Raw genomic sequence first — 23288 nt, forward strand, 5'->3', positions numbered from 1 at the left:
AATCCTGGACCCTTCCCCACTGAATCAGTATTTCGTAGGTGAGGATGGGAAAATGTAATTTAAAATATATAGAGATAAGTTAAACATATTCACTATAGAAAAATCTAAACTATATACAAAAGTAAAAGGTACATCCTGCAGTACCACTTCCTGAACATCCTCCCCCCTGGAGCCCCATTCCTTAGGGGTTCCCATGAATGGGGTTCCAGTGGGTGTCCTTCTCACTCATGTTCTGTGCTCATCAACTTGTGTGTCTGCACATCCATCTCCATTTCTAGCTCTCGCTCCCTCTCTATACCTCCTTCTCCCTGGGGGGAGGGGGAGGGGAAAGGGCATTCCACGCACATACAAACAAAAACCAAAGCTTAAGCAGAGAAGAAAAGAGAGCATCTGGTTCCTGGTGTTGGTTGAAGTAGCTGGAGTGGAGTGTGATGGGGAGAAGGTGAGCCACAGCAGATGAGGAGGCTGTGTACCCAGGCTAAGCAACCTGGGGAAGAGGTTCAAACATTTGAGGAAACTCACAGCAGTGCAGTGTGGGTGAGTAAGCAGGAGGGACTGTGGAGTCAAGAGCACCAGCGGGGAGGCTACTTGGTAATTTGGTTGTGAGATCATGGGGGCCTGTATTATGGTGGTGCCTTGATGGAGAGAAGCAGGTAGAGTCAGGCTCAATTAACATGAGTGGATGATTAGGACTTGGAGACTGGATATAGGCATGGGACCAGGTTTCTGGTGTTCACAGTGCTGTTCACTGAGGTAGGAACACATGCATATTAGAAACGTAGGACACATGTCAACTTTGGGCCAAACTCTGTAAGTTCAGCTAAGAGTCTAGGCTGTTCATGCTTTAACAAAGTCTATGTTTCAACACCACACTACGAACCAGAGTGACTAGGAACAGTCTCTCCACACATCCTATTTCAATTCTAAGTGGTTTAAAACAGTGAAGGCTTAGACTTCCTTTTTCTTCCAGCTGAATTTACTCCAGAGTATTTTAGAAAAACTCTTTCACTTTTCCTTAGCAGTATGATTTTATATTCACAGCCTACGAAATATCTCAAGAAGTAATTGATCCCATTGTGTGTTACTCCTTAGAATCAACTATAAAAATGACTTCAACTGTATTTGCAAGACTTTATTCACAATTCAGGTGTTTAATCTAAACCCCGACTAGTAGGTCGGTTAGATCACTTATAGCTAATTCCTCTTGGTGGAGCAGCCGGTGCTCATCAAAGGGAGAGTCCGTACGTAAGATGCTGAAATTTCCAGACTGAATTCGACTCTGCAGTAGTCTAAGTGATAGAGTCTGGAATGTCCACTGGAGTCTTTGTGAGCTTGAGCAGCTCAAAATGATGCTGTGAACAAACATTTGAGTTGGCTCTTCGGCAGGGGAAACTGCAGTCTCCTTCCAAGAAGAGGCTGGGGGAGCCTCTATCCACGTGACGATACAGGCTTTCAAATTTCCAGATGGGATGTGCCCAGGAAGAGGAGGAAGGTGCAGTCAACTAACATCTCTGTCCTCAGGGCTGAGAATCATGCCTGGCTGAAGACCCTCCCCGCAGGTAATGTCCCATGTGGAAACAGAATGCCTGCCTTCAGATCCCAGCGCTGCCATCTACTAGCTGGGAGACCCGAGACAAGTTATTGAACTTCTCCGAGCCTAGTCTTCTTTCCATCTGTAGAGTGGAGGTTATTGTGAAAGCAACATAATAAGCTACATAAAGTGTGTGTAACAATCGGAACACATGGAAAAGATGCAAGTTATGACTATGAATGTCGTTGGCTCAGAGCCTTTCTCTTCTGACTGCCTCTGCCATGCTCCTCTGGGTCCTAATAGACTAACATCTTCCTTTCAGCACAGCCAGAGGTGACACCTGCTCCTGCGGGTCTGGGACCAAGGATCTGATGAGCTGCCTTCTAGGGCAGGCCTAGAGGTGAGCAATACCCTACGTTTATAGCCAGAGCGTCTAGTTGTGCCCCAAGGAAAACATTGTAAGGAAATTGCATCTGCCTTCCAAAGGAAGTTTAACTCTATGTACACTAGTTACACCAGGTTTGATATGTGAGGTGTAAGGCAGTATGTCAGGGCCTCCTGCCCAAGCATTTGGATTTGAGTAAGAGCCCCTCTTTGTCCAGTTTGAGGAGGCTGCCTCATCCTCTTTGGAATGATTTGGGCCAAGTCATCCCAGTCTACAGCCTCCATGAACTTATGGAGGCTCAGCACCCGTTGGAAGCTGAGTCCCCAGTTAGACCTGCAGACCCTGGAGAGTTGAGCACTGAAGCCAGCTCTGTTACCCTATATTCTAGGAAGACCTGGTCCACTTGCCCCATGCTAGAAGCCAGATTCATTCAGGGATTTCCATTGGTAAGAGGCTTAGCTCTATCTTTACTGGAGACAAGCTGTGTACATTGAATGGATTAGTCTCTTTTTGCCTCCAGTGGGACAAAGTCTTGCAAGAGTCTGTAATGTCTATAGCCTTGGCCTTACTGGCTCTGCAGTGGAGGCCGATGGGCCACAGATAGTTAACCCATCTACTATAGACCTAGGTGCTGTCATAAACTTTGCAGATCGGTCTAGAGTCTTTGTGGAAAAAAATGGTGGTTTGCTCATATGGACACCAGGGGGGAAAGTGGTGGGGGGCGGGGGGGGGAGGCGGGGGGGGGGGGGGGGGGTGAATTGGGGGGTGGGGATTGACATGTATACACTAATATGTATAAAATAGATAAGTAATAAGAACCTGTTGTATAAAAAATAAAATACAAAAAAAAAATGGTTGTTTCCTCTTTCTGGAAGAACCTTGCATTCATGTACCTGAGGTGACCTGTGTAGTGCTTTAGGTCAGGGGTCCCCAACCCCTGGGCCACGGACCGGTACCAGTTAGGAAGTGGGCCGCACAGCAGGAGGTGAGCGGCAGGCGATCAAGCGAAGCTTATCTGTATTTACAGCTGCTCCCCATAGCTTGCATTACCGCCTGAGCTCCGCCTCCTGTCAGCATTATGGTGAGTTGTATAATTATTTCATTATATATTATAATGTAACAATAAGAGAAATAAAGTACACAATAAATGTAATGCGCTTGAATCATCCTGAAACCATCCCCCTCCCCAGGTCCATGGAAAACTTATCTTCCACGAGACTGGTCCCTGGTGCCAAAAAGGATGGGGACTGCTGCTTTAGGTGGAACCAGATCATTCTGCCATCTACTGCCTCTACCAAATAACTGGTAATCTATGACTCCACCATATTGGGGCTGACAAATGGTAGAGTTCTGTTCCAGGTACTTCCAGACCAGTAGAATTTGCTGTGGCCCTTCCAAAGGATGAAGGTAAGATTTTGAAAATTTTCAAAATAATCAAGTCCTATTCTATCATTTTTCTCTCTATTGAGTCCCAACAGGAGACATAGTACAATTTAAAAGTTCTAATATTTCTTTAGGGCTGAACCAGTTCTTGATACCTCTCAGAAGAGTTCTAGAAGAGTTGGTTAGTACAGATAAATTTGGTCTTAAGGTCCAAGTGGGACATTCTGTGTGAACAAATCTAAATATTAGGATTTTTCCATCCACTGATTTGTTGCATGGTAAAAGCACTCAAAGAGGTGAGCAACATAATCAAAGGAAAGGGCAGACAGAGAAAATTTTTGAAAGAATGAGTTGTTTGCTTTTAAATGCACTGTTTGAAAGAATGAGTTGTTTGCTTTTAAATGTAGTAACAGTAAGTTACTACAAGGAAGAGATATGCTCAAAACAAAAACCAAACAAAAGACAAGAACAGTTTGCAAGCAGCCCAGAAGTTGCTACTTAGAAAATAAAACTGTTATCTTCAGCCAGTCTAGGCAGGAAAAAATTCTTAAATTAAGATACAGCCTGGGGACAAAGATTAAGTCCAGGGAATGGTTGTTGAATTATATAGCAGGAAAGACAGAGACCAAATTCAGGTGACTTGCAAGAAAACATGGCTTCAGGGCAAAGACCCAATCAGGGGTGTGGCTGTAACACTGCAAAATATGACAAAATGACTTTTAGTAGCTCTTTCAGCTGGACAGAGGCATGGGTCCACAGCCACTGGATGTGCCCAAAGTGCTAGTAATTCAATCTGGAGAGAAACGTGTCTTGAAAAAAATTGTGATTTTGACACATGGAATGAACTGCAATCAAATCCGTAGAAAGCCCGCTAAGTTGTAGAGAGAGTGATATTACCAAAGTCCTACCAGCCTGAACTAAAAGAGACTGAAACATTTTTTGAGAGACCAAAAGAAACTTCTGAGTGTCCAATTTTCTTCAGGTGGTAAGCAGGCTGGGAAAACGTAGCCACCAATAAAAGGTATAATTTTCAGTGTCCTCTTCAGAAGCAATGAGGAACATGATGGCAAGGGTATCTCGGGACAGAGCCAGGAGCTGTAGAGAGCATGGACTGTGGGTCCCAACCCTTACCCCCTCCCCCAACCACTCCTCCCTTTCCCATGGGAACAGAACCAAGATCCAATCAAGAAACACTTCCTATAATGGCCTATGTGGGAAAAGAATCTAAAAAAAAGTGGATATATGTATATGTATAACTGGTTCACTTTGCTGTATACCTGAAACTAATACAGCATTGTAAATCAACTGTACTCCAATAAAATTTTTTAAAAAAAGAATTTAGAAATATGTATATTGGGCTTCCCTGGTGGCGCAGTGGTTGCGAGTCTGCCTGCCGATACAGGAGACACGGGTTCGAGCCCTGGTCTGGGAAGATCCCACATGCCGCGAAGCGACTGGGCCCGTGAGCCACAACTACTGAGCCTGCGTGTCTGGAGCCTGTGCTCCGCAACAAAGAGAGGCCGTGACAGTGAGAGGCCCACGCACCGCGATGAAGAGTGGCCCCCGCTCGCCGCAACTGGAGGAAAGCCCTAGCACAGAAACGAAGACCCAACACAGCCAAAAAGTAAATAAAAAAATAATAATAAATAAATTTTAAAAAAATAAAAATAAAAATATGTATATTAAATTTTTAAAAAAAGAAAGAAACACTTCCTACTCCCATGGCAGGGGAACTCTTCTAATTTGCCTAGAGGCACTTCAGATTTGCCGAAGATCAAGTTTTCTTGTTTTGAATAGGGGTGCCTATTGTGATTATCCTGTCTCTGTTACAATGTTGCTTGTTGTGTGGGTGTGGGAGGGGGTGGGCCAGTAGCTTGTGCTTTTAGTTCCCAGGTCCATTTCACATCTGGACCATATGTAATCTTGGAGTCCTAAATGTTGCCTGATGCCACAATTGGGTGAGACTTCTGGGTGCCCTTTGATGGAGGTGGGAATGTGTTTCGTACTGGAGGGATATAATAATGTGGCCATGGAGGTGGGCAGAGTTAATTGGATTACTGGCCTGAGTTAGTTCTTGTGAGTCTCCTGCATAATTACCACGGCCCTGTCATGGGCAGAGTGTCCTTGTCCGCCTTGTGACATTGGGCTTGGCCTTTTGCTTTGCTCCATGAAATAGGGCTGAAGTGATAGTGCCAATTTTTAGTCAAGGCCTTACAAGGCTTTGCATGTTTCTTCTTTTCGTCTTGTGCCTCTGCCATCACCTTGAGAGGAATGTGCCCCCAAGCCCTCTGGGAGGGGGAGAGACCGAGACCATGGCAAGGACTCAGACCCGTAGACCTGCAGAGTGAAGCAGAGCTGCCCCAGGTGACCTCTAGAGCCATAGGATAAAGGAGCGTTGCTTTTAGCCACTCGATTTTGGGGTCATTTATTACACGGCATTATTGTGGCCCTAGTTAACCGACCCACTTGGCTTCTTGGTCCCAGCAACAATCTCACAGACCAGCTGTGGTGTCAGCTTCCCAGCTGTACCTGCAACATTTTCTCCTTAGGCTGGAACTACTGTCACAATAGTCCTGCCTCCTGGGTGGACCCAGAGTGCTAGCCTGAGGCCTTCTGCCTGGACCTTCCCAGCTTTGCCTGGATCTGGCCCAGACTGGCCCCTCAGACTGGCTCAGCCCACCCCTGCACTGCCCGCAGTGGTGAGTGTTATTGGAAACTTTATTGCTTTATCAAGGAGGCAGCATATGTATAGATATTACAAATAAATAGTATACCAACACCACCAACGTATCACTAAGGGCTTCTAAGAGTGAGTCACTTGTTCCTTGTAAGTAGCTTTAGACACTACAGTAATCACATAGAGTGGAGATATGCCTATGATGGTGGAACGTCTCATTTGACAAAGAAAAGTAGGCATGTTTTTCCCTCCCCCTTGTGTTGCCTGTGTCTTCCTTAGCACTTTGGTATTGTGTCATAGGATTGTGAGTTGCAAAATCTAAGTTTGGGTCCAGATTTTAACTATTAACTTGTCTAAGTCTTATGACCAGTAAATGGAAGGGCCAGAATTTGAGTACATTTCTGTCTGGTTCCAGTTCCCATGCCCTTAATTACTGTCTATATTGTTTAATAACCTGGTTACTAGCTGGGTGGTAGAATGCTCATCTGGTTTCCTCTTATGTAAAATGGGGGTGGAACTTTCTAAAGCAAAGCATTGTGAGGAAAAAATGAGAAATTTTATGTGAAAGTGCTTTGTAAATCAACTTTATCTTCTATTCTTTTAGAAGGAAACCAAGTGTGTGTTTAAGGACATTGCAATTATAGTTATTGAGATTAAATGTAACTATGCATTTGATATGATCACTTGTCTTAGTTTTGTATTACTCCATCTGCTGGTCATCAATATCAGATTTCCTTTTTTCTCTTTTTTAAATTAATCTGTGGAAATCATCGCTAGCAGCATCACCATTTTCTCTCTAATGGGTATGTGAACAGCAACGTCTGTCTTCTGAGGGACATCTCACTTTTGAACTTTAGCTGTGGGTTTAAATCACCTTGCCTTCCTCACAGACTTTCAGTTAAAGACAGTGGAGGGGGAGGGTCTTAATACTGATGGGCAGTGTCAGGATTCTTTGTCTCTTTGGATGCATTCCAGTAAATGTGTGAATGCCTTTCACAGGGAGCCCATGTGTGTTTAAGCACACCCTCAACCAGCAAGGTGGAATTTGGACCCTGGCTCCAAAGACCTTTTGAAAGCCAGGAAGCTGACCAAAATATTTGATCAGAATCAGTCTGTTTTAGCAGTGACACTTGCTTATTATGACAGGCAATTACATTGCATACATTTAAATTTTTATAAAATAACCCTCTTGCAATTTGCAGAGGGAAAGGAGCTGGCAGGAGAGAAGTGTGTGTGGCTGTACCCCTCTCTTCTGGAATTTTCTATCTAGTGATGGAGCAACGGAAAAATGTAGGGGGTCCTCCAAGCAGAAAGTACATTTGAAAACTGAATGTCTCCAAGCAGAAGGGAGTTCTCTTTCCAGATAGCTACAAAATCCCTTCATACAATTCCTTCCCTCTTAGGTGTCCCCTGCCAGAGGTGAGATGCCATACCTCACAGCCTCTGAGGTCAACAGACAGCTTTAGACCTGGGCTGTCAATAGCTATTCAACAGCTATTCATTCAGCTATTCATTTGGAGGGGGTTAAGCAAAAACTAGGACTCCCCTCTTAAATCCCTTTTTTGGTTCCTCTTGAATTGCAGAGAAGGCCAATGACAGCAACACCTGATGTTTAAACCCCACTGGGTCTTGGCCTGAGGGGACTCAATGCTTCCACCACACAATTGGCTCAGACTCTAGGTGCTCCCTAAGACCACCGTTTCCTCTCTCCACTTCCTGCTGAGCTGTCTGCCTGCAGACCATTGCCCCTGTTCCTCCATAACCACCACAACCTCACCTACGGCTGTGGTTGAAGCTAAGATGTGGGAGGCATAGGAGGGGAGGTTGGCAGGGGACCTGCATCTTGGATGGTGGTTCTAAGTGAACCAGCAAGCTCTTGGAGCCCCTTCATCAGAGGGGGAAAGGCTGTACTTCTTCATGGTGAGGGCTGCCCACAGCCCTTCTGCCCACCTCTTCTGTGGTCTCCTGGGCCTGTCTCAGGAGCATCTGCCGTCCGGCAGTGCCAGAGCTGGAGGTCACCTGATCTATGCCAGCCTGACTTCTTTCCAGCAAAGGAGGTCTAGGGTGTGAATGCACAGCAATGCATGACAGTGCGGATTATTTGGAAACTGGGCTCCAGTTTTATGAGGTAGAATGTGTTAAGGTGGAGATTTGAAAGCAAAGGAGAGTGCGATTAATTCTGCTTGCAGGAACAGCCTCAAGGAGAGGTTTCATTTGTTCCTTCATTCAGTGCGATGGGCACTGGTAATATTATAGTGAACACGTGACCTCCAGACCCACTGGTACTGGTGCTCTGGGCAAGTTGCTTCAGCCTCTTCATGCCTCAATTTCCTTATCTGAAAACTAGGATACGTGGTGATGATAATAATAGTAATGATGCTAATCTCCTAGAGTTGTAGAACAGGATAGAATGAGCTAAGACAGGCAAAGCACCTAACAAAGTGCCTGGCTTGTTGCATATTATGTGATGATCGTTTTTATTATTTTTTTTTTTAATTTATTCATATATTTGTTTGGCTGCGTTGGGTCTTCGTTGCTGCGCACAGGCTTTCTCTAGTTGCGGCGAGCAGGGGCTACTCTTCGTTGCGGTGCGCGGGCTTCTCATTGTGGTGGCTTCTCATTGCAGAGCATGGGCTCTAGGCGTGTGGGCTTCAGTAGTTGTGGCACGCAAGCTCAGTTGTTGTGCACACGGGCTTCAGTAGTTGTGGCTCGTGGTCTCTAGAGTGCAGGCTCAGTAGTTGTGGTGCACGGGCTTAGCTGCTCCATGGCATGTGGGATCTTCCTGGACCAGGGCTCGAACCCACGTCCCCTGCATTGGCAGGTGGATTCTTAACCACTGTGCCACCAGGGAAGTCCCTTAATGATCATTTTTACAGTCTAGTTGGGGAGCGAGTCCTAGGAAGCAAAGCCCAAATTGGAAGATAGAAGAGGGGGCGGCTGGAGGCGATGAGAGTCACAGGCTGAACGAGCACAGAGGTGAGAAAAGCAGGAACAGCAGATACTTAACCTGGGTAAGCAGAGTGCAGGGGGTGGAGGGGAAGGATCTTGGGAGTTAAGGCTGGCCAGGCAGGCTGGGCTCTGCTCGAAGAAAGATTTGTCTGTCACACCAAAGGCATCACTTCGTTCCACAGGGCAGCCGGGCTTGGCAACACCCCCAGCATCTCCAGGATGAACACATAAGGGTGCTGGGAACTGGATGAGTTTGGGATGTCATACCATTCTGTGATCTTCAGGCACCGGGGGGAGGGAGGGACCAGTGGGTGGACATCCCTGTGCCAGCCTGTGCCCCATATCTGAGCATCTCCATGCCCTGATGTTAGCTCAGATTGTCAGCTTCCAAAGTGAGCGCCTTGGGGCTGCCAGCAGGCGGCCTCAGACTGGAAGGTTTGGTGTCTCTGCGACGTCTTATTAAACTCTCGGCTGCCTGGGAATGATGCACCCCAGCCGCGGAATTTTCGATGGCAGTGGGTCTCTGGCTGTCAGAAAGGTTACAGGTAGATACGTTCATTTGTCCTCCTTGAAAACGTAATATTTTCTTCTGTTCGAGTCAACTTAGAGACCTCGTTACTTTAAGTTCATCCAGTTGTTGGAGCAGCCTTTTTGATTTCACGATGCTCTCAGCATCAGGTTGGGGAAGAGCTGATGCATTTTTAACTACCTTCAAGTTGAAAGCTCTTGAGTGTGGTGGCACGTGCATCCAGTCATTGGTGACTGTCTGAGAGCCGGGTCTGTGCCAGGAGGGTCCCCGATTGCAATGTGTGTTCCAGGAGTGGGGCAGGGTGTGTCCTTGCACGTGGTGACCCACCCAGACCGTGGCACAGTGCCTTGCACATGTTAGAACATCAGTTCCATTTTTATATTGATTTTAAACTTTCTGCCAGTCTAGCCTGTTCAGAAATGTCTTCTGGCAAGTTCTATACTACAACTTTGGTTTGAACCTGAGCTGGTTGTTGATTTTTCTTCCAACTCCCATCGTGCTCTCCTGGTTGCCTATGGCTACATGAATGCAGGGCAGCCAGCAAACACGAAATGCCAGCAGCAGACAGCAAAGCATGTGATTGAGTTAGGGACCCTGCAAGGCTGGGGGGCGTGGCTACCTTCCTCTGGTCTCATGCCCTGGGCCAGTGGTTGGCAGGTCTGCCTGAGCAGGACTCTGCTGATCTTCTGGGCTCACTCAGGATCTGGGGACTGGCCGGCCCTTGGGGAGCTGGGGCAGTCTCAGGGGGAAAACGGGCAGCTCAGCTCTGCCTCACTCACCCACCACCTTTCATCTGCCAATGGGCATGTCCTTGTGGAGACAGCAGAGGGGCAAGAGCAAGAGTAAGTCCATCGTGCCAGTGCTTTCCAAGCCTCTGCCTGCACCATGCCTGCTAACATCCTGCTGGCCAAACAAGTCACGCAGCCTACCCCAGAGCCAAAGTCGTTGAGGCTAGGGATGCACGTTTGATGTGATGCATCCACTAAGTGTGCTTGTGGAAAAAGAAGAGAAAATCTCAGTAAGAAAATGCAAATCGGGATTTCTCTGGCTGTCCAGAGGTTAGGGCTCCGCACTTCCACTGCCGAGGGCTCCTGGGTGGGAAACTAAGATCCTGCAAGCTGAGCAGCATGGCCAAAAAAAAAAGAAAAAAGAAAATGCAAATCACCTACAATCCTACCAACTACAGGTAAATCATTGCTGACATTGTAAAAATCCTTCCAACCTCATTTCCAAGTAAATATGTACTTTTAAAAGCACATATGGAATATCGATCACATGATTGTTTCCATTGCTTTTTTATGTACTTAGATATTTATATCCACACAATGAAATACTCTCTTGATGAGCATTTGTTTCTGTTTTCACAAATATAAATCACTCTGCCATGAACATCCTTATCATTCCATCTTTCGGTCCATTCACATTTTTGTCCTTCCTAGAAGAGGAATTAGTAAGTCTGTGTGTCTGTACAGTTGTTAGGCTCTTACGTCTGTCCTTGGTTCCACCACAGGTGTAGAGGGTCTATTTCTCTGCTATGCTGGGTTTTTTTTTTTTTTTTTTTTTTCATGTTCTTAAATTTATTTTATTTTTTTGATCCTTCAATCCTATAACTGTTTGGGGTTTGGTTTCTGCTTGACTTTTATGTTACCTGTAACAGTGCATTGGGTTAATCTCTGTATTAAAGAACATTGACCAAATGACTGAGATGGTAGTCTTTCTCTAATTCCTTAGAGAGGGAGGAAAATTAACATTAACATAGGCCATAAACTTGGGCCTGAAAGTGAGATAAGAATAATAAATCAGGCAATGGATAGGGAGAAGAGAAAATGTTCAAAGAATCAGTGGTCACTTAATTTAGATGCTAAATGTCCTTTTGGTCAATCACTGTTGTGACAAATACTAGTGGAGACTCATTGGTCTTGAACATGTTTTGGTGGCCTGATAAATTAAAAACCCATAAAATTGGTTGCATTCCCATTTGGGCATGGGAGGGGAAGTAGAGGTGCTTTAGAGAATCAGATCAGTTTCTACTGATTCCTCTTGTTAAGGTGGTCATGTGGCTTCCCTTCACATTTTGTAATCATGATTGGTGAATTTTTTGATGTTAGATTACTTGGCTGATTATTTCCAAAATCCACCTTTCTTCTATTAAATTGAAATTGCTTATACTGAGAGCATGATGACAATTTTATTTTCCATTCACATAATGTGAATATGAAACGGAGCAGGACCATATGGTCCTTGCCCCCCATGTCCTCAGCCTGCCTTTTGTCTGTGGAAAAACTTTAGCCAAAGAATTAGTTTAATTAGAAAAGTGAGAAACTGCAGAAACAAAGGAAAACAGTGCAACAAGACTAAATAATAATAGTTTAGTCATGAAGCAAAGAGGAACCTTTAGTTCCTGTTCATGGGCTAGAGATAATATTCTGAGCCATATCCTGCGAGCTGTCTTATAGATACTGAAACCCCCACCAGGTGGAAGACATTAACTGCATGATGACCAGACTGTAGCCATGACATAAGCTGACACAGTTCCAAGAACTGGCCTCAGAGAAATGGGAACAAACCAACCCTGGAACTGAAGATTAACTGTACCTAAAACAATCAAGATGATGGTGGTCAGACCATTGGTGGATGACCAATTTCAAGATGAGCGTCAGAGCTGACTCTGCTGTTTCTGCATGTAGCCCCCTCCCTCCGCCTATAAAAGCTCTTGCCCACTGATTGTCAGTGGGGGGAGTCTGCCTTTGGACAGGAGTCCACCGCCCCCCACCCCCATTTGCCGGCCTCCAAAATAAAGCAAGCTTTCCCTTCCACGAGGCTTGCCTGTTTATTGGCTTTTGACTGGCGAGCAGCTGGACCCACTTTAGGTAAGTATTTGGTTCCCAGCGTGAGGCTGGGCTCTCGCGATATCTGGCTCCTGGGTTTTCCCGCCCACAGCCGCCGCCATGAAGACGCGCTGGGATGGCTGTGAGGAGTCCTGTGCTCGTGGCTCTCCAGCCCTGAGAGGGGGATTTAGGGGGACGTTTCTAGCAGCTGCCCGAACCATTTGTTTCGGGGCTCCTCCCTGTTTCTCCCCTGCTCAGCACTGGCTGCCAAAGTACGCTTTTCCTTGGTGGAACGGAAAGATGCCTCAGGACGAGCTGACGAGCTCCAAGACCAAGTAAGTCCACCGGTGTGCACCCGGCAAACTTCTCTTTTGAGCACGAAGTGCTATTTGGGTGTTTTTGCCAATTGGTTCTGATGTGTGTCTGATGTTGAGGCCTGTTTGTGTTGGGAAGTGTTTGTTTGGGACTCCATATTGATCACGCTCTGGAAGATTTGCAACAGTTCTGTCTTCTGATGTGTGTGTGTATTCCATTTGTGTGATTGGTATTTTTGTTGCCTTTGGTAAAATGGGAAATTCAGCTTCGATTCATTAGAAAAATTTAAGCTGTGAAACTGTGACTAAGAAAAAAAGAAAGATGATTTTTTTAAACACTGTGTGGCCACCAACCTTATTCTTCAAACTCTGGAGAAAACTGGTTAAGATGAAACTCCTTTGAAACTCCAAAACTGGTTCCTTTTGCGTATGCAGTTAGAGAAAGATAGCTTAATAACATACTTTCTTCAAAATTCTGACCCTGAGAGAACAAAAATAAACTTAGGAGAAAGCTTGAAGTTAACTTTTATCATGTCCTTGAAATACAAACACAGCCCACTTTGCCTGAAACTTCATCCTTGGGTTAATTAGTAAAACTTCAAGCCAATGGGGGGTAGGGGTGGGGAGAAGGTTTGGGTTTATTAAACGCATATCTTGTACCACATTAAAGATAAATTGTTCTATGAGAAAAATGTATGTTTTTAGAGGTTATGCAATATGTTCTTAAGTTGGCCAGTCAGAAAATGCTGATATAACAAATAGTTCAGTTACTTGTTTCTTGGTTTTGTTAAGGTTTTCAAGGGTTAAAAATTGTAATATGTAAAAATGATAAGGAAAGCATTTCAATATGTAAAGCGAGTAAGATATGTGTTGCTGGTGAGAGAAGAAATAAAGACGAGATATTTTTGTTGGAAAAAAAAAGGAGAATAATTTTGTCTTAGGGCTGGTTGCTTATGTATGGGAAGGTAAGGGACAAATTAATATGGATTCAAAAAGTGATAAAAGGTTTGTGAAAAAGGAACTTTGAGAAAAGAATTTTGTACATTGTCTGGATTAAAATTAGATTGAATTTAATTAGGTAAATGAATTTTGTTATTAACAGTAAACTGATGCAAGACTGAATTTGGTTTTCTCTCTCTGTTAAGAAAACAAAGTTTTTCTGGAGTATTGAATTGCTTGTGATAGCAGATTGTAAGTTTCTTTCTCTAGCTAAGTTTGAGTTTTCCAGAGGGCTCCTAAGGCATCTCAGAGGAAAACATTAGTAAAAAGTTTTTAAAAACTCTAATGAAAAACTATTGTTTTACTTCTAACCATACTTTTGACTCCAATGTTTAGGATTTTAAAAAAATGTGTCTAGTGAAGTTGTCACAGAGTATAACTACTTATGATGTGTATCACTGCTTTCTTTAAGTTTACAGCTTAAAGCACATGTCAGAGCTGACTGTGCTGTTTCTGCATGTAGCCCTCTCCCTCTGTCTATAAAAGCTCTTGCCCACTGATTGTCAGTGGGGGGAGTGGCCTTTGGACATGAGTCTGCCCCCCCCCCCACCCTTGTTGCCAGCATCCGAAATAAAGCAAATTTTCCTTTCTGCCAACTTTGCCTCTTTATTGGCTTTTGAGCAGTGAGCAGCCAGACCCCACTTTCGGTAACAGATATTTTGTGTATTTGTAATTTCTGTTTTTAGTGTCCAGAGAAAAACTGGCTTTGGATGATGGTCCTTGCCCCACTGCACAAAGTATTTAAATTCACTCAAAACCATTATGGCTCCAAAGTTTGGACCTTATACACCCTGGACTGTGAGTTCCCCCTTCCCAGGTTCTGAGCTCTATTCATAACCCTGAACCTAGCACAGCAAGCAATGGCTTAATAAATATTATGTATAAATATTTATTTAATGAATAATTATTTACTAAATATTTACTGAATAAATAAATGAATGGGGTTTATGTTATGAAAATATCTGGAACCTTTGTGCAGATGAGGTTTAAATTTGCCATCTAACTAAGCCTTTCCAACTATGTAAGTCCAAGTTCAAAACAGATTGAACCTAAGGCTTCCCTGGTGGCACAGTGGTTGAGAGTCTGCCTGCTAATGCAGGGGACACGGGTTCGAGCCCTGGTCTGGGAAGATCCCACGTGCCACAGAGCAACTAGGCCCGTGAGCCACAACTGCTGAGCCTGCGCGTCTGGTGCCTGTGCTCCGCAACAAGAGAGGCTGCGATAGTGAGAGGCCCGCGCACCGCTATGAAGAGTGGCCCCCGCTTGCCACAGCTAGAGAAAGCCCTCGCACAGAAACAAAGACCCAACACAGCCAAAAATAATAAATAAATAAATAAATAAATAAATAAATAAAGGTAACTTACCATTTAAAAACAAAAACAGATTGAATCTAGAATGTTTTCACAGTATAGCACTTAATTATACATGGACACATATGCTTTGTTATTTATTCCATGTGTGTGATAGCCAGTCTCCAAGGTGATTCTCACCTCCTGGTATTCACACTCTTTTGCAGATAGGGCTCACCTGTATGACCATAAGGAAGTTACAGACATGGCAGCGGGCGACCTCCAAGGCAGGTCAGAAGAGACATTGAGGCTTTCACTTGGCTCTCTTCTGGGTCCCTCATCTGGAAGAATCCCGCTGCAGGTCATGAGGACACTCAAGCAGCCTTCTGGAGAAGTCCATGTGGTGAGCAACTGAAGCCTCCCACCAAAAACCAGCTCTAACTTGACAGCATGTGGCTGAGCTCGCTTGGAAGTGGCCCTTCAGCCCCAGGCAACCTTCAGATGACCAGCTCCGGCCGATGTCTTGGCTGTGACCCCATGAGACACCCTGAGCCAGGACCACCCAGCCAAGCCACTCCTAGATTCTGATCCACAGAAGCTGTGTGTTATAATAAACATTTATTGTTTTAAGCTACTGATGTTTGGGGTAATTTGTTACACAGTAATAGATAGCTAAAGTAATATGTGACAGGTTTGTCTCACCAAATAGATTATAAGCATCTCGAAGAGAAGGACCATGTCTTTCATTTGTCACAGTGACTTGCATGGTATTGAGATGATATTAGTCAAGGTAAATGATGTTAATGCTTCACAATTACCTTCTAGTCAAGTCAACAAATATTTATTTAATGCCCTTCAGACACCCTTCTAGGAGCTAAGAAAAGCAGTAAACAAAAAGGAATAAATTCTAGTGGATAAAATATATAGTAATAAAACTAAAGTTATGGACCAGGCCAATGAAGATAGGAAGCAAAGAAGAAAATAAAACGAAGATGAAGGATGCTATTTTGTATATTTGACTTAGGGTGTCAGGAAAGCTTTCTCCGTAGACATTTGGGCCCAGAGCCATGCGTGCATCTGGGAAACACCAGCCCAGGCAGAGGGAACCACAAGTTCAAAGGCCATCGGAGTAGAAAGTGGGGCGCAGCCAGTGTGGCTGAGGCTGCAGTTACTGTTGCAGATTTCACTAGTCAGTTGCTTGAGTGTCTCATGAGTCCAGCTTCACCTTTAAATCTCTCTCTTGGGAGCTTGGACCCCTCTTTCCTTGTTTCCTGAACTTGTACAGGGCACTGGATATTGGTCTACTTTACACAGACCTGCTTATGTAAATAAATCACTATGTAAACATATAAACATGGCTAATGAGTCAAAATAGGTTAATATTTTTAGCCAGAATGAAAAATTAGAAAATTCATAGATTGCAGTCTGCCTTACATTACTTCTGCTACTCGAAACTTTCTGACTTCATTAAAGCCATCAGTGCCCTCCAATAAATTATATAGGTAGTAACACAAATATGTCTGAATGTTTCTGACCCAGCAGGAAATAATCTGTTCAATCAATATATGTTTATCAAGACATAAGGTCGCACGTCGACATGTAATTAGCTCTCCCAACAGAAGATCAAATAAAATTCTGTTTCTGAAATGTTCTGTCATTCTCTGCTGTGGATTTCACCCCTTCTCCCTCTCGCTGGAAGAAACACAGTTACTGAAAGGATCTCTGGACGGTGAGTCCTGTCTGGGTCGCAGGGTGACGGTGATGTCTGCGGTTCAAAGCCAGCTGAATCTGTCACTCCTGAATCTCACCTCAGAGAGACAGGCTTGTCCTTATTGAATAAGCTAACACCCCTCAGAGAGGCATAACGCAGAACTGCAACTCACATTTAACATGTTAAATGATCGAGCTCCTGTATTGTTCTGTGGCAGCAGCTGGTGTTCACTCTTTATAAAACTGATTGATTTGCTTGCTTTTATCACTTGCTATCATCATTTATTATTTGCTCCCTTTTATCAACATAATCTTGGCAAATTAATTATTTGTGCTTTAATTCTGAAGAATAAGTTTCTTTGAGAGGTTTACATAGGGAAGTAGGGAAGAGTGAAAGAATCGAAGAGAGGAAGCCAGAGAGAGAGACACACAGAGACAAAAGAATCCCTGGGGGGGATGTGATGTATGTGGTATGTGTGTGTGGTATGTGTGTGTGTGGTGTGTTTGTGTGGTTTGGTGTGTGTGTGTATGTGTGGTGTGGTATGTGGTGTGTGTGTGTGTGATGTATGTGGCATGTGTGTGGGGCGTGTGTGTATGTGTGTTGTATGTGGGGTGTGTGTGTGATGTATGTGGTATGTGTGTGGGGCGTGTGTGTGTGTGTGATGTATGTGGTATGTGTGGGGTGTATAGGGGCAAGAGACAGGAGAGGTCACCATTGAGATGTAACCAGAAGGGAAAAAAGGACAACTAGACTAGGATTTGTTTGTGAAAAGGAAGAAGAGTACTTTTTAAAAATACATATATATATATCTATAAATTGAAAGAGTAATTACTGTCTGTGCTTTTTCTTCTTAAAAATAATAGACCATTCAAACTATAAGAGGCAAAATATTAGAAATACCTAAGAGGAAATGCTCTTAGTGAGGTTACCCAGAAACCCACTATTGTACATTTTTGTCAAAGAAAGTTAATTTAAAATATTTGAGGACCAGGCATGTGTTGTATCATTTATAATTAATTTTTCTCAGGTCTAACTGCATCTACTCTATAGCACAGGTTATGAAAACAATGAGTTTTTTAAATCTCGTTTAACATTTTTACATGTTAGCCTAGTCATACATAGGCAAAAGTATTTTTTTAAAAAATCTTTCTTTGGTGCATATTTAATTACAATGAAGTGTTTAAAACATGGAGACATTTGGATATGATAATAATTTACCAAAAATTTTTTTTAGCTTTGAGGGAAGTCAAGCAAATGAATTTGCAAATTGTAAAGGAATTTCAATCTTTCTTACAGATTGTTTTTCATGAGCTGTAATGCTGATAACTTTATAAATTTGGCATGAATGTAAACATATGCTGAAGTCTATTCATGTTAGATTGCCCAGTCCTTAAAGATATTTCATTTTAGGACATTAAAACAATTTTGGGGGGATTGACAGAACCTCTAGAATTTTGTTCTCTAAGTAACAAGAACTTTAAATATTTATTGCCCATAGAAATGATTGTCTCTTAACAGCAATTTTTTTTTTTTTTCCTTTCCACTACAAGTGGGGTCATTTATGTGTTTCAGACCTGAATAAAATACAGGTAACAATCTAAATTCAATCATGACAATAAAATACTTTCTGTTTTCCAAGTTTGATGGTAATAATATATTTACACTTTTAAAAATAATTTTTGCTCATTTCTTTTTGTTTTTTAAAAAGATATAACATGCTCAGAGTACACAGAATATGGAAAAAATCATCACTTTGTCTAAGAGATCAAATAGTAGTATAAAACAATGCTCTTTACATACTAAACCCAATTCAAGAATGATATCATCAGGGAATCTAACATGGTGTTTACTACAAAGATGACATTCAAGTAGTTATTTAGAACACTATGCCTAATGTATCTATTAAGAAGTAAGCCTGCTATCTAAATGCTGTAGCTTTTAATATCTTCTATATCCACCACCACCTCCTCCTCATGGATCTCCATAACCTCTTCCACCATAGCCCCCTCTTCCTCCATAGCCCCCTCTTCCACCATAATCTCCCCTGCCTTAGAAACCTCCTCCTCTACCACCCCCTCCTCCACCTCCACTCCACCTCCCTCCCCCTCCCCAACCACCTCTACCACTCCCACTACCTCCTCTACCACCACCTCCACCTCCACCACCCCAACCACCCCTTCCGCCGCCTTCTTGTCTCTTTTGCCAAGGGGGCATTTCAGGGGGTGGTGGTTCAATTTCATTCGGCCGTCCTCCCCTGTCAGGCACTCTTCCCATCAGCACCTTATTAATGGCACATGCTGTCTTCTCCTGGCTGGAGCCACTACTTGTACTGATGATCTTGGATATATCTTCACGGGCAGCAAGTAGATGTGCCAAGGTTATTGTTGTCTTGGGTGACAAAGCATAACGCTTAGGCTGGTAAATTCTTGCTATGTCATCTGTTTTTATCTTTGCTCTATCAGACCCTCCAAAGGACTGCACTGTTACATCTAATCGTTCCATCAACATCCGCCGACGGCACTCATATTCACAGGAAAGGGCATCATTCTTTCCAGTTGTTCCGCCTGTTCCAGACTTAAATCAATTTTTAGCAGTGGTTTTCCCACATGATTTTTCTGGACTTGTGAGAGAATATCTTTCACCTTTGATTCCACTTGGTTCAGCATAAGTGGAATGTCAGAAGTTGTTGACTTGGGAATACCAAGGGTATCGCAGATAGCTTGAACTTCCTGATAAATTTCACTATTTTTATCTAATTGAGAATTTTTACATTTCTTGTTCTGTAGTATCTGTAAAGCTTGAAGCTCTGTACTTAAAAATAATAGAAGTTTCAAACAGTCATCCTTCTTTTTTAAACGGTCTTTAATGTCTCCTGATACGAGTACAGAATATGGACATGCCATTTCTTTTAAAAAGCCACATCTCAAGCTGGAAGCTTTCTAGATCATCTTTCCCAGCTGAAGTGATACTTTCTTCCAAGTTGCACAATGATTTTATTTGAGAGCCTAACCAAACACAGAGCTCTGAAAATTCAGGTGAAGACAGTCCACCCTCTGCTGCCTTCATAAGGGCTTGCTCTTCTAACAGTGGTCCCTTATACCCCAGCGCCTCTAGAGTGTCAAGCACGTCCCCCTCCATCGTAGCTTTGGGACCCGGTTCCGGCCCTCTCATGGTCCTTCTTAACAGCAATTTTAAGAGAATTCAGGGGTATTTTTATTGAAGAGAAAAATTTCAACAGTCTTTCAAATGTTTAACAAAATGAAACAACAAGCAAATGAAACAAAGCAGTAAATCCTTATAAGTATTTTCTCCCAAGGATTCCTTTCTTTTGAAGACTCTATTTCAACGGAAACTTAATCTGTGTGTTCCTGATTCATTTATACACCTTAGACTCATTTCAAACACCAGCACATCTTATGAACCCTTTAATGAGCCTTTTCAAAGATATTTTTATTTGAAATATAAAGTCATGTTTTGTTGGCACTAAATGGAGCTTGGGGTGCGGGAGAGAAAGCTTGGAGCCCAAGGGTGCAAGGCATCTCTAAACAAGGTCAAAGTCACTCTTCCAGTCTGAAATGAGATCAAAGTAAAGAACAGAATGTTCACTGTGTGATAGCATTTGTGAGCCAAATATTTTAAAAAGAAGTAGTTCTCCTGAAACCATTAAATATCTAAAGCCCCAAACAAATTCTACATAAAGTAGAATAAGTTGGAGTCTCTTGAATTCGATTGGTGTGTGTCTTAGTAGTTTTTTAATTTGGAGACAAATATGTTTAAAGCCCAATTTTTTTAGCTTGTGTATTTATGTTGCTGACTGTCTGAGTTGGGGTTTTCCCCAGAATCAGACAAGATGAGGGCTCAAGTGGTTTATTTGGATGGTGATTCCAGACAACACATTCTGGTGGTCGTGGAAGGGTACACTGACAGTGTGTTGTTGGCAGGTCTCTACCATGGGCACCTGGAGCTCAGTTTTGCTGGGAGCTCTGGGAGCTGCTGCCCCCCATCAGGGGTGAGGAGGCTGGGGGATTTCTATACCAGTTGCCACTGGTCATTGGTTGAGGGCCACTCCTGGAGACGGTATCCCCAAGCCCCTGTCCCATCCTGCACACCAGAATGGACTGAGATGGTGGAGACCATGGAGACGTGGGCTGTGCAGATAACATCTGCTCCTCTGCCACACCTTCTGTTTATTTCAGAGTGAAAAGCATAGGAGGTTCATGGTGGGAAATTGAGAAAGCTTTATCTAAGCCATTTTTCAAGCAAAAGATAGTTTGTGATTGATGCAAGTAATTTGAGGGCCTTAATTACTCAGAGTTTAAAAACCAAGCTCAATGTGTATTTGCTTAGACACTCCACTTTCCTTTACATGAGTGATAACAGCTAACATTTATTAAACTCTTAGTATGTGCCTGGCACTGTGCTAGGTGTCTAAGCTCATAATAGAACATGTAATCCTCAAGACCACTCTGTGGGGTGCATTTTTAAAGGTTGTGATGAGGCTTTCTGATGAACCTGTGAAGGGGTGCAGAGCCCCTGGGATGGGGCTCAAGCCCAGAGGGCACAGAGCAACTGCCTTTCCAGGTAGAAGGACCAGGTCCCAGCTTGTCCGCGGAAGCCACCTTTTATAAGAGGATGTAAGTGTCCAGTGATCACAGTTTTCCATGATAAATGGGTGGTAAACATCTATGCAGAGGGGAAAAATTGGTTAATAGAAATTCCAGGAATGGGTCAGTGGACAGCAGAGATGACGACAGATTTTGGTCTCATCATCATTTACTTTTCTTGATGCCGACACTGTATTTGGAACCGAGTGAGATGTTTACTAATAGGCAGTACAAGGAGGTATAGGTTGAAGGAGGAATCACTCACAGTGTATGACCTGGGGGGGGGGGGCCCTGTGCTGGCAGCCACATTTGCGGAGGCTTTCTGGCTCCTGAACACAGATCTATGTCTCCCGAGACTCTGCTGCCTGCTGCACTGGCTGTTTGTCCCTGACTAGGGCTGATTTGATCTGCCCAGAGGAATGGGGACTTTCTCTAATTCACACACAGGTATCACATAAGTCAATAGTAGCCCTGACTTTTCTCCTCTGGCCATAATCCTAATGCTGCGTGCTTTTCTTCAAAGTTGGGACAAACTGGAGATGCTTTTGTGGTTCAAATTATTCAAAGAAACAACTTTACCATCTAGTGTAACTTGTAGTCACCGGTTGGTCTTAAACTGACCTATTTTTTTCTGACTCTCCTTGTGTTTTGGTGCAACCCTATTTTCCCTTAGAATGTTACCTCTACTTAGTTCTCAAGTACTTGAGAAATACACTTGAACTTGAGTATACTAATATATGTTATCTTCAGTTTTACTGTCAGTCTCTCACTGTGACTGACTCTGGTTGCTTGTAGCAAAAGGACCTTAACTAATACATTAGCCTAAGAAGTTGTGCAAAGAAACACCAGGATTGCTTAATCAACGTGGCAGCTCTAGCTGCAAAAGCATTTTAAAAAATGCCAAAATAGTCTTGGCAGTATTAGCAGCATCAGGCAATTACGGAATCTACTGCAATAAATGGCCAAGGTTATGGCACCCATAAAATTTAATTTGCATTCTGAATATTACGATGTGTTCACCGAGAATGCAAAGCAGGCTCCACAGGACATGAGCAGCTAAATTACAGAGCATTTCAGGATGTCTTGATTCATGCGAAGGCAGGAGGGTGGCTTGCTGGTGTGTGGTCGGCCTCACCTTTGCCTCCTTCACCAGGACGTAAGGAGCATTGGAGCAGATGGCCCTTCTGGGCTGCTCTTGGAGGAGACCCTGTCACCAGATGGTCTGCTGTAAATTGGGACTGGGCTGCACTGCAGCTAATCGGATTATCTGGGTCATTTTGGGGATTTATGTAGATGGCCAGGAGATTGATCAGGTTGCCATGACTGGAACCTGCTGGTAAGAGGATGTAAATGATTTAGCCACTTGTGCCAAGTGTGTGTTATTCCAAGTCACTCCCTGAGAGACTGAGTGGGCGTCTTGCAGAGGCTCTGAAATTGGATGAGGGTCTCATTGGCATAGAAGTAAAACATATAGCATATTGTATTCCCAGATCAACAAGATGTACAGGAATCACACTCCTACAGGGGAGGCTGGTCTAAGCCCATCGCGATTCCATACACCTCCCCACACGTACCTGGTATGTTTGCATCATTGGGGGCGGGGTGGGGGGGCGGTGGGTGGAGGCCAGGGCCTGACTGATGCTGAGAAGCTTCTCTGCTTGACCACGTCGTGGGTCCCTGTTCTCTCCTCCCCGCTCCTGGGCACCCTCCACATGTCAGGGTCCACAGACAGCGTCTCCCAGTTTGTACAACGAGGGGCATCCTTCCAGGATGTCTGTCTGTTCCACGTCTCTCTGCTTTATCATAGCCACGAGCATAGTGGGCATCAGACTGAGAAAATCAGCCAGAATTATTTTTTGGTGAAACAAGGTGGAACTTTGGGACATCAGGAGAGAGCAAGTGCGAGAGACAGTGGCCAGCAGTATCGCACCATCCTTTCCTCCCTGGAGACATGACCCCGAGAGCAGGTGAGGGTCCTCAGTTGGTAAGGATCCAGAGTGTGGTCCCCTCATCCCTGCGTATGAGGGGGAGGGCGGGGGAGGATGGAGGGCAGGGCTTCTGACCCGAGTCTGTGGCTCTGAGCAGCATG

The 23288-nt window shown here is 43.9% G+C and overlaps 1 protein-coding gene across 1 annotated transcript; it reads right to left on the reverse strand.

The window, feature by feature from the left end:
• Positions 1–18322: 18322 nt before the first annotated feature.
• LOC118903870 (protein FAM98B-like) lies at positions 18323–19768 on the reverse strand. Its single transcript, XM_036869368.1, is given in 3 exon segments — positions 18323–19144; positions 19147–19514; positions 19516–19768. Coding segments are annotated over 3 exon segments (1197 nt in total). The 5' UTR covers positions 19767–19768; the 3' UTR covers positions 18323–18566.
• Between the last annotated feature and the right edge of the window lie 3520 nt (positions 19769–23288).

This window comes from Balaenoptera musculus, chromosome 11 (assembly GCF_009873245.2).
Source record: "Balaenoptera musculus isolate JJ_BM4_2016_0621 chromosome 11, mBalMus1.pri.v3, whole genome shotgun sequence".
In the NCBI taxonomy this organism is placed as follows: Eukaryota; Metazoa; Chordata; class Mammalia; order Artiodactyla; family Balaenopteridae; genus Balaenoptera; species Balaenoptera musculus.